General features: G+C 51.4%; 1 protein-coding gene across 1 annotated transcript; it reads left to right on the plus strand.

The window, feature by feature from the left end:
• Window positions 1–209: 209 nt before the first annotated feature.
• Window positions 210–10,736, plus strand: LOC145338962 (ICOS ligand-like). Its single transcript, XM_080183371.1, has 5 exons — window positions 210–354; window positions 3,685–3,737; window positions 5,393–5,719; window positions 9,052–9,342; window positions 10,010–10,736. The coding sequence occupies exons 1-5, from the start codon at window positions 332–334 to the stop codon at window positions 10,126–10,128; spliced, it is 813 nt and encodes a 270-aa protein (XP_080039497.1). The 5' UTR covers window positions 210–331; the 3' UTR covers window positions 10,129–10,736.
• The last annotated feature ends 4,973 nt before the right edge of the window (window positions 10,737–15,709 follow it).

Genomic DNA, 15,709 nt, shown 5'->3' on the forward strand with positions numbered 1-15,709 from the left:
ACGGAATGAGTTTGAATGAGCAGGATGGGTTTTGTAATGTTGGGAAATGACGAATTGGGGGGACAGTTTGGGGTCCATGTGGGAGGAGGAGGCTAATCCCTGTGCTTGCTGTGAGATGGGAGTTGATTATGTGCTGGAAGGGTTAAGTGTTTGTGAGTGAATCAGGCAGTTTGCCTGACCACGCCTCCATCTTAGTGGAAGTTGTGAACTCCAAGGGTTTGATTTCAGTGGGATTGTCTTATTGATTTGTGTGATTCTCTGAAGGGCAGACTAGCTGTGGGGATAGTGTGCTCACCCTGTGTCTCTGTCACTCTGTCTCACCCTCTCAGCCATGAGGATTTGCCAATATTCTGGGTAAGTTTATCTCACTTTCCAATCCAGCATTTTCTATCCCTGCCACTTTCCCTGCTGCAGAATTGCCTAATCACTTTCTCTGCCTCAACGGTCCTGTGTTCCCCACTTCCCTCCCCCTTCTTGCTCTCTCTCTCTCACCCCTTTCCTCCCTCTGTCACCCTTTCTCTGTCTCTATCTTTTCCTCTGTATCTCTATCTTTCTGTTTGTGTGTGTGTCTCTCTCCGTCTCTCCCTCTTTCTGTCTTTCTCTCTCTCGTTCTGTGTTTCTCTCTTTTTCTCTTTCTCTCTCTCTGTCCCCTCTCCCTCTGCCCCTCTTTTCATATCTCTCTCTTTCTGTGTCTCTCTCTGTCTCCCTTTCTGTCCCTCTCTTTCTGTCTCACCCCCTCTCTGCCTCACCCTTTCTCTCACCCGCTCTCTCTCACCTTCTTTCTCCCTGTCTCACCCTCTATCACTTTCTCTGTCTGTCTGTCTCTGTCTGTCTGTCTCTGTCTGTCTTTCTCTCTCTGTCTCTCTCTTTCCCTGTCTCTCTCTCTCTGTCTCTCTCTTTCTCTGTGTCTCTGTCTCTGTATACTGTGTGTCCATTTGGCTAGTGTTCACTTTGGAATAGAATTGCAGTAATTGCCTTGTTTGTGTTTCTGAAATGTTAATGTTTATCGATGATTATCTCTCCTTTTTGTCATAAACGGCTTCAGCAAACAGGACATTTCACTCTGTGCCTTCGTGCTGACATTCTTTTTGGCTTCCGTTCTGGGGCCTGGGCATGGCTGGTGAGGTCCAGCATTTACCCCCCCCCGCTCCCTAATTGCCCCTTGAGAAGGTGGTGGGTGAGCCACCATCTTGAACCCGCTGCAGTCCCCGAGGTGTAGGTACACGCACTGTGCTGTTAGGGAGAGAGTCCCAGGATTTAGACCCAGCGACAGTGAAGGAACGGCTGATATATTTCCAAGTCGGGCTGGTGAGTGACTCGGAGGGGAACCTCCAGGTGGGGGTGTTCCCAGGTATCTGCTGCCCTTGTCCTTCTAGATGGTAGAGGTGGTGGGTTTGCAAGGTGCTGCCGAAGGAGCCTTGGTGAGATGCTGCAGTGCATCTTGTAGATGGTACACACGGCCGTCACTGTGCATAGGGAGTGGAGGGAGTAAATGTTTCGGGTTAGTGTGTCGATCGAGCGGGGCTGCTTTGTCCTGGATAGTGTCAAGCTTCTCGAGTGTTGTTGGAGCCGCACCCATCCAGGCAAGTGGGGAGTATTCCATCACACTCCTGACTTGTGTCCTTGTAGATGGTGGACAGGCTTCAGGGAGTCAGGAGGTGAGTTACTCACTGCAGGATTCACCAGGTTATAATGTTTGTATGAACTCACAAAGCTCCATGCTGCCGTCCTTCATTGGGTGAAGTCCATATCATGGCCAACATCTGTATTTATGTAGCTAGTTCAGGTCAGTTTCTGGTCAACGGTGACCCCCACTGGGTTGATAGCGGGGGATTCAGTGATGGTAATACCAAGGGGCGGTGATTGGAGTGTCTGTTATTGGTAAGGGTCATTGCCTGGCGTTTGTGTGGTCCGAATGTTACTTCTGGCTTGTCAGCCCAAGCTTGGATATTGTCCAGATCTTGTTTCGTTTGAACACGGACTGCTTCAGTATCTGAGGAGTTGCGAATGGTGCTGAACATTGTGCAATCGTCAGTGAACATCCCCACTTCTGACCTCATGAAGGAGGCAAGGTCACTGATGAAGTGGTTGAAGAATGCTTAACCGATTAAACAACCCCGAGGAGCTCCTGCAGAGATGTCCTGGAGCTGAGATCACTGAGCCCCCATGACCACAACCATCTGTCTTTGTTTTAGTTTAGTTTAGAAACACAGTAATCTATAAGATAGGAACAGGAAGAGGCCCTTTAAGCCTGCTCCGCCATTCATTACGACCATAGCTGATCACCCAACTCAGTAGCCCAATCCTGCTTTCTCCCCATAACTTTCGATCCTGTTCACCACGAGTGCTTTAATTGACTGCCTCTTGAATCTGTCCAGTGTTTTGGCATCAATGACTTCCTGTGGAAATGAATTCCACAGGGTCACCGGGTGAAGAAATGTCTCATCTCCATCCTAAATGGTCTCCTCTAATCCTCAGACTGGTTTATTTTGTAGTTTATTAAATAACTGGGCTTATGTTAACACTGCAATGAAGGTACTGTGAAAATCCCCTAGTTGCCACACTCCGGTGCCTGTTCAGGTACACTGAGGGAGAATTTAGCACAGCCAAGGCACCTAACCAGCGTGCCTTTTGCACTGTGGGAGGAAACCCACACAGACACAGGGAGAACGTGCGGACTCCACAGGGACAGTGACCCAAGTCAGGAATCGAACCTGGGTCCCTGATGTTGTGAGGCAGCAGTGCTAACCACTGTGCCACCGTGCCACCTCTGTGCCAATCCTCAGCAAGTTAATCTCTAAGGTAGGGACATGTTGGGCACAACTTTGTGGGCCAAAGGGCCTTTATTGTGCTGTAGTTTTTTTTATGTATCTAAGCCCGAACTTCACTTCATCTGATGTGTCACCATCACATCTGGCAATGACTGCAAGCTGTGATTGCAAATACACATTCCTCTCTCTCTCTCTCGCAAACTCTCTTTCTCATCACTAGCTCCAGTTTTGACCCCTATCACTGTTCACCCCAATTTCAATCCCAGAGCAGGAACAGGGCAGAATAACCATTCCCCCCACCCCATGGACGCTGGGTGGGATGGGTGAGAAGGAGTGTGGGATGGCAGGGAAGGGGTTATATTTCAGCCAATGGGTGGCTGGCATAGAACTGCCACTGTGTTGGAAACCTACAGTGTAAAAGGAGGCCATTCGGCCCATCGAGATTGTTCTGACCACAATCCCACCCAGGCCCTTTCCCCATAACCTCATGTATTTACCCTAGCTAATCCCTTTGACACTAAGAGGCAATTTAGCATGGCCAATCCATCTAACCCGCACACCTTTGGCGTGTGAGATGAAACTGGAACACGTGAAGGAAACCCTTGCAGACACGGGGAGAATGTGCACACTCCGCACAGACAGTGACCCAAGTCGGGAATTGAACCCAGGTCCCTGGAACTGTGAGTCAGCAGTGCTAAGCATTGTGCTGCCCAAGGTTGAATAGCTGATTAGCTTTGGGGCAATTCACATTCAGAGTTCTGGAACCTTGTATTCGGAGGAAATGGGAGGGTTTGGATTTGGGATTGGGACAGGGCTGGAGGGTGGGGACTGGTACAGAGGAGGGAGAGGGTTAGACATCAAACTTCACACTGTACGCAAACCCAAATTTTAACACAATCACCTTTCCTTTCAGGGTGGAAACGTTCCTCCTCGGACTGTGGGTGTCAGTCGCTGCTACAGATTCAGGTGAGTATTATCCCATTCAGAATTGGGGTGGTTTACATGGAGAGACCCGGGAGAAACTGGGATGGTTCTCCTCGGAGCAGGGAAGGATAAGTGGGAGAATGAATCGAGGCATTCAAGTTGATGGAGAGGATTCTGAGGGACAAGATTTATGAGCACTTAGAGAAGTTTAGAATGGTCAGGAATAGTCAGCACGGCTTTGTCAAGGGGAGGTCGTTTCTTACGAGCCTAGTTGAGTTCTTTGAAAATGTGACTGAACACATTGACGAAGGAAGAGCGGTGGACGTGGTTTACATGGACTTCAGCAAGGCGTTTGATAAGGTCCCCCATGCAAGACTTCTTGAGAAGGTGAGAGAGCATGGGATCCAGGGGGCTTTGGCCTTGTGGATCCAGAACTGGTTGCCTGCAGAAGGCAGAGAGTGGTTGTGGATGGGTCTTTTTCTGCATGGAGGTCGGTCACCAGTGGAGTGCCCCAGGGATCTGTTCTAGGACCCTTGCTGTTTGTCATTTTCATAAATGGCCTGGATGAGGAAGTGGAGGGATGGGTTAGTAAGTTCGCCGACGATACGAAGGTTGGTGGTGTTGTGGGTAGTCTGGAGGGATGTCAGGAGTTGCAGCGTGACATTGATAGGATGCAAGACTGGGCGGAGAAGTGGCAGATGGACTTCAATGCGGATAAATGTGTAGTGGTCCATTTTGGCAGGACCAATGGGATGAAGGAGTACAATATCAAGGGTAGGAGTCTTAGCTGGGTTGAAGAGCAGAAGGATCTTGGGGTCCGGGTCCATAGGACTCTTAAATCGGCCTCACAGGTGGAGGATGTGGTCAAGAAGGCCAGTATACCATACCAGTATGGTATACTGGCCTTCATTAATCAAGGGATTGAGTTAAGGAGGCGGGAGGTAATGCTGAGACTTTATAAGACCCTTGTCAGACCCCACTGAGGACAGTTAGAGGCTAATTGCTGTGAGACACATTGTGAGGACAGTTAGAGACTAATTGCTGTGAGATACATTGTGAGGACAGTTAGAGGCTAATTGCCGTGAGACACATTGTGAGGACAGTTAGAGACTAATTGCTGTGAGATACATTGTGGGGACAGTCAGAGGTCAATTGCTGTGATTGACATATCTTCAGGACAGTTAGAGATTAACTGCTTTCTTTATGCAGAGACCTGTGTCCATTCTAGGTCCTGAGCTTTGGTCAGAAATTCGGCCATAAAGGCACCACAGTTGAGGCCAAGCTGTGATTGTTGCAAATTGTAACAATCCAACATTATTTGCAACAATCCATCTTGACCTCGGCGCCGGTGTGGAGGGACCAAAACAGGTTGTTGGTGACCTGAACACCTAGAAACCTGAAGCTCTCAACCATTTCCACTTCATCCCCGTTGCCTGAGATTGTGTGGGGGAGGCAGATCCAATTTCAGAAGGGGAATCGGATTTTTAATCTGAAGAGGGGTAAATGTTCAGAGAATGGTGGGGTGGGGAGAAGGTTGGTGGGAGGTATGGGAAAGGGGGTGGGACAGGGACTGGGCCAATTGCTCATGCTGGAAGCTGGCATAGACACGATGGCCTCTTCCAGTGCTGAATTCCGCCCCGCGATTCCCCGACCATTGATTTCTGCTCTGTATCGATTCAATTTCTCTTGTCTGGCAGGCTCTGTAATGAACATGACCGCGTCTTACCGGGGAGAAGTGGTTCTGCCCTGCACCGTCTCCAGCCAATCGGCCAAGAGGGTGTATTGGCAGAGGGATGACAGTAAAATGAAAGTAGTGGCGGTAGTATATTACGGGAACAGGGATAGATGCACCGAGTGCGATCCTGGCTACGCAAAGCGAACCAGCTTCATTGGTGACATGGCACACGGTGATTTCTCCCTCAGCCTTCGCAACATCAGCCTCGCCGACGAGGGCAGCTATCATTGTGTGATACAACTGCATGACGCATCTATCCAACAACATTTCGTACACCTGAAAGTCACAGGTAAGACAGGTTTGAGTTGCCTCCCCTTGTCATCCCGGTGACCCGCGTCGCAAGTGGGGCATGGGTGTCGCTGGCTGTCCAGCATTTATTGCTATTCCCTAGGTCCCCCAGAGTCAACCACATTGCTGTGGCTCTGGAGTCACATGTAGGCCAGACCGGGTAAAGACAGCAGATTTCCTTCCCGAAAGGGACATCTGTAAACCAGATGGGTTTTTCCCACAATGGTTTCATGGTCATCAGTAAATTCTTAATTCCAGGTATTTTTTTAATTGAATTCAAATTCCGCCACCTGCTGTGGCGGGATTCGAATCCGGGTCCCCAGGACACTAGCTGAGTTTCTGGATTAATAGTGTAGCGGTAATACCACTCGGTCATCACTTCCCCTTTAACAAAAGACCACAGGCCTGTGTTGATCTCGAGAGGTGATTAAAGGGGTTTTCGAACATGGAACAGTGCAGCCCAGGAACAGGCCCTTCGGCCCACAATGTTGTGCTGAACATGACCGCCAAATTCAACAAATCCTTTCTGCCTGCCCTTGCTCCATAACGTCTCTAATCCTCACACATTCATATGCTTATCTAAAAACCTCTTAATTGTATCTGCCTCCACTGGCAACCCTGGCAGTGTGTTCTACACACCTACCCCTCTCTGTGTAAAGAAAAATTACCCCTCACATCTCTTTTTAACTTTCCCCTCTCACCCTAAGTGCATGTCCCCCTAATATTAGACATTTCAACTCTGGACAAAGATTCTGACTATCTATCTACCTCTGCCTCTCGTAATTTTAGAGACTTCTACCAGGTCTCCCCTCAGCGTCCGCTGCTCCAGAGAAAACAAACCTAGTTTGTCCAGCATCTTCTGACCCTCGAATCCAGGCAGAATCCTGGTAAACCTCTTCTGCACTCTCTCCAAAGCCTCTACAACCATTCTGTAGTGTGGCAGTCAGAATTGAACGCAATACTCTAATTGTGTCCTAGCCAAAGTTTTCTAAAGCTGCAATATGACATCTTGACTTTCGTACTCAATGCCCTGACCAATAAAGGCAAGTGTGCCATATGCCTTCTTTATCACCCTACCTACTTGTGTGGCCACTTTCCAGGGAGCTATGGACTTGAACCCCAAGAACATAGTGCAGAAGGAGGTCATTTTGTGCTTTTAGGCTGATTGATTGGGTACTAAATTGTCCCTAAATTGGACCTCCCTGATCCTCGCACGTTAGGTGTAGACTAAAATCATGAATAGGTCACTGAGACAGTGGGACGGCGGTGCGGGCTCGTTGGGCCGAAGGGCCTGTTTCCCGTGCTGTGTTGTTCTTTGTTCTTTGTTCTTTGTCATTTGGCCCATCACGTCTGCACCGACCACTAGTTCACCTATTCCCCATGCATTTATCCTCCTGATCCCCCTGACAGTAAGGGGCAATTTAGCATGACCAATCCACCTAACCTGCACATCTTTGGACTGTGGGGGAAACCGGAGCACCCGGAGGAAACCCACGCAGACACGGGGAGAACGTGCAGACTCCACACAGACAGTGACCCAAGCTGGGAATCGAACCCAGGTCCCTGGTACTGGGAGGCAGCAGTGCTAACCATTGTGCCACCCGATGTATCTCTCTGTGCGCCAGTGCTGTTCGGGGTCCTGCCATTAACTGTATCATTACCCTGATCTCCCAATGTATAACACCTCAGACTTGCCTGAATTAAACTCCGTCTGCCATTTCTCCACCCATATCTGCGACTGATCTATATGCTGCTATATCTAGAGCCTGACGACAGAAACCAGAGTGAGAAGGGGTGGAAGGGGAAGAGTCCAAAGATGTGCGGGTTAGGTTGATTGGTCATGCTAAAATTGCCCTTAGTGTCCTGAGATGCGTAGGTTAGAGGGGTTAGTAGGTAAATATGTGGGGGTAGGGCCTGGGTGGGATTGTGGTTGGTGCAGACTCGATGGGCTGAATGGGTTCTTTCTATACTGTAGGGATTCTATGAGTCCAGAACCAGCAGAAAGAACAGTAACAATGGGAGCCATAAGATATAGGAGCAGAATAAGGCCATTTGGCCCATCGAGTCAGCTCCACCATTTGATCATGGCTGACAGGTTTCTCAATCCCATTCTCCCGCCTTTTCCCCCGTAAACCTACATGCCGACTCCCCCACTCCTCCCACCCCCCCCCCCCAACCACCCCAACCACCACCACCACCACCAAAATCTCACCAACCTTTACAGATGCTCCATAGAAAGCATCCTTTCTGGTTGTATCACAGCTTGGTCTGGGCTTCTGCTCTGCCCAAGACCGCAAGGAACTACAAAAGTTGTGAATGTAGCCCAATCCATTACGCAAACCAGCCTCCCATCCGTTGATTCTGTCTACACTTCCCGCTGCCTCAGAAAAGCAGCCAGCATAATTAAGGACCCCACGCACCCCGGACATTCTCTCTTCCACCTTCTTCCATCGGGAAAAAGATACAAAAGTCTGAGGTCACGTACCAACTGACTCAAGAACAGCTTCTTCCCTGCTGCTGTCAGACTTTTGAATGGACCTACCTCGCATTAAATTGATCTTTCTCTACACCCTAGCTATGACTGTAAAACTACATTCTGCACTCTCTCCTTTCCTTCTCTATGATCGGTATGCTTTGTCTGTATAGTGTGTAAGACACAATGCTTTTCACTGCACGTGTGGCAATAATAAATCAAATCAAAAACCTTTGATTGCCTTACCAATCAAGAACCTATCTATCTCTGTCTGAAGTACACTCAATGACTTGGCCTCCAAAGTCCCCTGTGGCAATGAATTCCACAGATTCATCACCGGACAGGCTATTCAGCGGGCAGGCAGGATATGAGGAAGCCCAAATGGGAGTAGACATCTGGAACTCCCTCCCCTAACCCCCTACGCCATTCCCCCTCACTCCAAAATAAATACTGTTGAGGTGAGTGGGGGGCCAGTTGGAAGTTTCAAAATAAGGAAGTTTTTGTTCTGGCGTTTGATTTTTGCCAGTGCGGACTGTGTCCGAGGGATCGAGTTGGGTTTCGGGGAATTTTAAGACCCGCCCCACAATGGGGGAGGGCGGGGATGGACAGAATGGCCTCCACTTCCCATATCCCTCCGTTCCTCCTGGAGTGACTGCCAATGGATGGCGTTCGCCAGTGGCGATGGCCCTGGCAGTCGAATAGCCCACCGAAGTCGAGGCAGACTGAGGCAGGTGGGGTGGTGGCAGTGGGGGTGGGGGGAGGGTGGTGGTGGTGGGGTGGGGGGTGTGGGTGGGCAGGCAATTGGTTGGCCGGTCTCCCGTTCACCGTGACTGACTCCCTCTCTTTCGTCAAAATGGCAGCACAGTACAGCCAGCCGAACATCAGCGTGGCAGAGTTGGGGGACGGGCATCCAAGCAACCAGGTGAAACTCACTTGCTCGAGCCAAGGGGGTTACCCGGAGGCGAGTGTGCGCTGGGTAAATACAATGGACAACAGCACATTCCCCAAGGAGCTCGTGCAAACAGAGACCAAGGTTGACGCACTGGGACTGTACGCGCTAAACAGCATCCTGAGAGTCAACATGAGCAGTGACCCCATCGCCTGTCACATCATCACCAGCATGGCAAAAAACTTCAAAAAATCCTCAGTAGGTTAGTGTGTGAGGAACTGGCAAAGTGTTTCATTGTCACGTTACCCCGGGAGTGATCCATTGAGAGAATCGAGGGCGTTGTCAAGGGAATTATCGTACTCCCAGGATCCTGCAGGTTCAACATGGAATAGAAAAGGAGTGCCGCACTGTCAGAGGGTCAGTGCTGAGGGAGTGCCGCACTGTCAGAGGGTCAGTGCTGAGGGAGTGCCGCACTGTCAGAGGGTCAGTGCTGAGGGAGTGCCGCACTGTCAGAGGGTCAGTGCTGAGGGAGTGCCGCACTGTCAGAGGGTCAGTGCTGAGCGAGTGCCTCACTGTCAGAGGGTCAGTACTGAGGGAGTGCCGCACTGTCAGAGGGTCAGTGCTGAGGGAGTACCGCACTGTCAGAGGGGCAGCGCTGAGGGAGTGCCGCACTGTCAGAGGGTCAGTGCTGAGGGAGTGCCGCACTGTCAGAGGGTCAGTGCTGAGCGAGTGCCTCACTGTCAGAGGGTCAGTGCTGAGGGAGTGCCGCACTGTCAGAGGGTCAGTGCTGAGGGAGTACCGCACTGTCAGAGGGTCAGTGCTGAGGGAGCGCCGCACCGTCTGGGTGTCTGCTGGGAGTGTGAAGTTACAGGAACAGAAGGAAGCTTTATCCGATTACCCTCTCTCTTTTTTCCCTGTTTTTCATTTAGTGCATCCCAAAGGACAAGGGGCACGAATATTAGGAAATATCGCTGCAACCACCAATCCGGAGATGCCATTCTTCCTCTTCTGTCTGCTGATGAGTTCCCCCTTCCTCCTTCTGAGCTAACTCACTCCCTCCTCAGCTGTGAGTGAGCCTGCGCTGTGGGCAGTGCGTTGACACAGACTGGCACATGTTACATCTCCTCACACACCTCCCATCTCCTCTCCCCTGCCCCTTTGCTGAAACACCCTTGTGCATGCACATCATGGTCGAATAATCTCCTTGACAAGAGCGATCTCGGTTCACATCCGAGTGCGGGGAGCTTAGCCACACATGAGGAGATCTGCATAGTGTGCGAGTGTGTGTGTGTGTGTGTGTGTGTGTGAAAGGGAGTGAGTGTGTGTGTGAGTTTTGTTAGTGTCACAAGTAGACTTACACTAACACGACAATGAAGTTACTGTGAAAATCCCCGAGTCGCCACACTCCAGCACCTGTTTGGGTACACCGAGGTAGAACTTAGCATGGCCAATGCACCCTAACCAGCACGGCTTTCTGTGGGAGGAAATCAGAGTACCTGGAGGAAACGTACGCAGATAAGGGAAGAACGGGGAGACAGTGCCCCAAGCTGGGAACTGAACCCGGGTCTTGGAGATGTGAGGCAATAGTAACAACCACTGTGCCACTGTGCCGCACTGAAGGATTGAGAGAGTGTGGGAGAGCGCATGCAGGGGAGGGAATGCGCGCATGTGGGGGAGGGGGCGGCCGCTCGTGCGGGGGAGGGAGTGTGCGTGAATGTGTGTGTGTGTGTGTGTGTTGGTGGGGTGGTAGTTGATGAAATTCTTCTTGCATTAAGCGGTCCCCGGACTGTGATGAATCCTGGATTTACTCTGACTGAGGTGTCTGGGAACGCGGTCGCTTTCTGTCTTGCCGAGGGCTGGAAACGGTGACATCGTTCCGACTGGGAGTGCGTGCGATGCTATTGATTCGGATTTGGATCAACAGTTACAAGTCGGAATGAATTTGAAGTCAAATCGGGGGAATTTGACTCTGGCAGAGAGGCGGCGGCTACGCGAATGCAGGTTGTTGCTGTTGCTGAGGAGTAATGTTGAACCCGGTCGCCGGGGTGACTGGGGAATGGGAGGACGTTCAGGAGATCGAAGGGGGTTTTGTTCGGTTGGAGAAGCAGCATTGAGGGAGCGGGCCTGAGCGCAAGGGTGGATTACAGCAGCCTGAGGCCTAGGCCCCAAACCAGGCCCTGTCGTCGAATGGTGCTAATCTCCCGTCTGGAATATCAGGAAGAGACATTTACCAGTTCTGGCTTTCCCTCCTCAGCGGAATCCGGCCCCCCCTGCCCGGTGTGTACACCCCCTACCCCCCCGAACAGTTGGTGCTCGGTCCAGGCCTAGCAGAAATGCAGCTCCTGTCCAAGGCCTCACCAAAACCTGGGAAAAACACGAGGGAATGGACAAAACTATTGTGAAACTGCGGGTGAGGACAGGATTGTTCAAGATCTTCTCTTGCCCGACTCTGCCTTATTGGAAATGTCAGATGTACTGTTTTGAGACATATTAAACCATGATGGGGAAGCATTGGCTGATTATTTCACATCTCACTGACATGGCATCAATGCTGAATTCTGGCTCACCAGCACAGACTCAACCTGCTTCACACCTCCACTCTCCAAAACATCAGCACGTCCAAATCTCTGCATCTCCCTGCCTCTCCCACCACCTGTAACATCCCCCAGACTCTACACCCCTCCCTATCTCTGTAACCTCCTCCAGCCCCGACAACCCTCCCTATCTCTGTAACCTCCTCCAGCCCCTACACCCCTCCCTATCTCTGTAACCTCCTCCAGCCCCTACACCCCCTCCCTATCTCTGTAACCTCCTGCAGCCCCGACACCCCTCCCTATCTCTGTAACCTCCTCCAGCCCCTACACCCCTCCCTATCTCTGTAACCTCCTCCAGCCCCTACACCCCCTCTCTATCTCTGTAACCTCCTCCAGCCCCTACACCCCCTCTCTATCTCTGTAACCTCCTCCAGCCCCTACACTCTCCCTATCTCTGTAACCTCCTCCAGCCCCCACAACCCTCCCTATCTCTGTAACCTCCTCCAGCCCCCACAACCCTCCAAGATCTCTGCGCTCCTCCAGTTCTGGCCTCTTGAGCATCCCCCGATTCCTATCGCTCCGCCTTCAGCTGCCTGGGGGGGGACCCTAACCTCCCGAATTTCCTCCCGAAACCGCTCGACTTCTCTTTCTACCTTTCTCTGTTTTATTTCTCCCTCTCTCCCCCTCCGTTCTCTCCCTCCCTTCCTCCCTCCCTCTCACCCTCCCTCTCTCTCTCGCTGTCACGCTCTCTGTATCACTTGATACCTACTGCCACTCTATCAGGATTGTAGCCGTACTGAGCTCCAGTGCAGCAGTCTGGTACAAATCATAGACATTAATAGTGCTATGTCAATGCAATATGTTGTTGTTTATATGTTGCAGAGAGTCAGAATGCAGAGAAACCATAACTGCAGCCTCTCAAAATTATTACGAGCTGAAAATCCAAAAATCCAAGCAAACGCCACCCCCATTTGCTGCTCAAAATCTTCAATCCTGAATTCCAGGAGGTAAGAATGTTCAATAAAAAAAGAATATGACTTCACATCAGCAACACAAGATATTGGAGAAGGAAACTCAACACTGTCCCCATCAAACACTCCCAGGACAGGTACAGCACGGGGTTAGATACAGAGTAAAGCTCTCTCTACACTATCCCCCCATCAAACACTCCCAGGACAAGTACAGCAAGGGGTTAGATACAGAGTAAAGCTCCCTCTACACTGTCCACATCAAACACTCCCAGGACAGGTACAGCACGGGGTTAGATACAGAGTAAAGCTCCCTCTACACTGTCCACATCAAACACTCCCAGGACAGGTACAGCACGGGATTAGATACAGAGTAAAGCTCGCTCTACACTGTCCCCATCAAACACTCCCAGGACAGGTACAGCACGGGGTTAGATACAGAGTAAAGCTCCCTCTACACTGTCCCCATCAAACACTCCCAGGACATTCTGGGGGCCAGATTGTTTTGTTTCGATTAGGAAATATTAAATTTAGTTCAGTAGAGATGGAGTGGCCTGTATGGAACTTGTCAAGAGGGAAGTGAAATCAGGTCTGCGGAGGTGAAGGCACCATGACGATGCTCCAGTTGGTCACATGGTCAGCAAAGGGAAACAGGGAAGTCTGCTTGAAAACTGGGCTCTCCCCTCCTCCCTGCTCCCCGACTCCTTCCCCTCTCCTCTGCTCCCCCACTGTATCCAACTGGGTGGAAACCAGAAGCGAAAGGAACATGAGTCACTCACACAACGTTTCTCCAGCCATCCACCAATCCCCCAGCCCGCAGGACATCCCAAAGCCACGGACAGACAATGGCCAACTTGATTTGAGGTGAGGTCACAACTCCAATGTCGGAGACTCAGCAGGCAATTTACGCACAGCAAGATCCCACAAGAGCACGGTGGTGCAGCGGTTAGCACTGCTGCCTCACAGCGCCAGGGACACGAGTTCGATTCCCACCTCAGGTCACTGCCTGTCCAGAGTTTGCACATGCTCCCCGTGTATGCATGGGTTTCCTCCTAGTGCTCTGGTTTCCTCCCACAGTCCAAAAATGTGCGGGTTTACATGGATTGGCCATGCTAAATTGCCCTTAGTGTTGGGGATTAGCAGGGTAAATACATGGGGTTACAGATATAGGGCCTAGGTTGGATTATGGTTGGTGCAGATTCGATGGGCCAAATGGACTCCTTCTATGCTGTAGGGACGATTCTATGATTTTATGATAATGATACAGACCATCTGTTTTTGTTCAGCGATAATGGCTGAGGGATAAATATCATCCCAGGATACCACAGAGAACTCCACAGCATCGCCCCCCTGCCCCGACCCCATCTGCTCTCATTCTGAAAGACAACACCACTGACAGTGCGGCACTCCCTCAGTACTGACCCTCTGACAGTGCGGCACTCCCTCAGTACTGACCCTCTGACAGTGCGGCACTCCCTCAGTACTGACCCTCTGACAGTGCGGCACTCCCTCAGTACTGACCCTCTGACAGTGCGGCACTCCCTCAGTACTGACACTCTGACAGTGCGGCACTCCCTCAGTACTGACCCTCTGACAGTACGGCGCTCCCTCAGCACTGACCCTCTGACAGTGCGGCACTCCCTCACCACTGACCCTCTGACAGTGCGGCACTCCCTCAGCACTGACCCTCTGACAGTGCGGCACTCCCTCACCACTGACCCTCTGACAGTGCTCCCTCAGTACTGACTTTCTGACAGTGCGGCACTCCCTCAGCACTGACCCTCTGACAGTGCACCACTCCCTCAGCACCGACCCTCTGATAGTGCGGCACTCCCTCAGCACTGACCCTCTGACAGTGCTGCGCTCCCTCAGTACTGACACTCTGACAGTGCGGCACTCCATCAGTACTGACCCTCTGACAGTGTGGCACTCCCTCAGCACTGACCCTCTGACAGTGCGGTACTCCCTCAGTACTGACCCTCTGACAGTGCGGTACTCCCTCAGTACTGACCCTCTGACAGTGCGACACTCCCTCAGTACTGACCCTCTGACAGTGCACCACTCCCTCAGCACCGACCCTCTGACAGTGCGGCACTCCCTCAGCACTGACCCTCTGACAGTGCGGCACTCCCTCAGCACTGACCCTCTGACAGTGCTGCGCTCCCTCAGCACTGACCCTCTGACAGTGCGGCACTCCCTCAGCAGTGACCCTCTGACAGTGCGGCACTCCCTCAGCACTGACCCTCTGACAGTGCGGCACTCCCTCAGCACTGACCCTCTGACAGTGCGGCACTCCCTCAGCACTGACCCTCTGACAGTGCGGCACTCCCTCAGTACTGACCCTCTGACAGTGCGGCACTCCCTCAGTACTGACCCTCTGTCAGTGCGGCACTCCCTCAGTACTGACCCTCTTTCAGTGCGGTACTCCCTCAGTACTGACCCTCTGTCAGTGCGGCACTCCCTCAGTACTGACCCTCTGACAGTGCGGCACTCCCTCAGTTTTTCTCCCTGGTTTTCCCCCCTCACTCCCATATCCCCCTTCTCGTATTTCTCTAATTCCCCTTTTGAAAGCTCCAATTGACTCTGCTTCCACTGCGCGTTCGGGGAGCGCCTTCCGTTTGAAACTGTCCCAGTTTGCATGACTGGATTTCTGTGTTGATTTTTTTTGATCTGCTGACGTGGCAATTCTATAATTTTAAACTTAATCCAGTTTTGGCATCTGTCCCTCTCATAATCAGGAAAGCCCCTCATTTCTGTGTTCAAGGGTCAAAGCACCAGCAGCAATTGGCAAGATGAAACTTCAGCCTGGGCCAGTCCTGGGAGTAAATTTCTGAGGAGTGCCAGGCAGGAGTGCACCCGTCCTGGGTCCACCCCATACTCCCCTTCCCCCCTCCATTAAACGTCTTGCTGTTAAGGTCAAAACTGTTTGGAAATAACTTTTAAAATCCCCTGTTGGTCTACCTGGAAAGACCCTGTTACTCATTTGTTTGGGCAAAGGGGAAAATATTTGATTCTGATCCAATGATATCAAGCTGGGACCAGTTTATCAGTCCCGTGGGCAAAGTCCCCTCCCATGTTTTTGCTCGGGTGTTGAGCAGATCTGGAATCGGGGTGCTTTGCTTAGCTC

This window comes from Carcharhinus amblyrhynchos, unplaced genomic scaffold (genome assembly GCF_965287045.1).
Source record: "Carcharhinus amblyrhynchos unplaced genomic scaffold, sCarAmb.v2.hapA chromosome_270, whole genome shotgun sequence".
In the NCBI taxonomy this organism is placed as follows: Eukaryota; Metazoa; Chordata; class Chondrichthyes; order Carcharhiniformes; family Carcharhinidae; genus Carcharhinus; species Carcharhinus amblyrhynchos.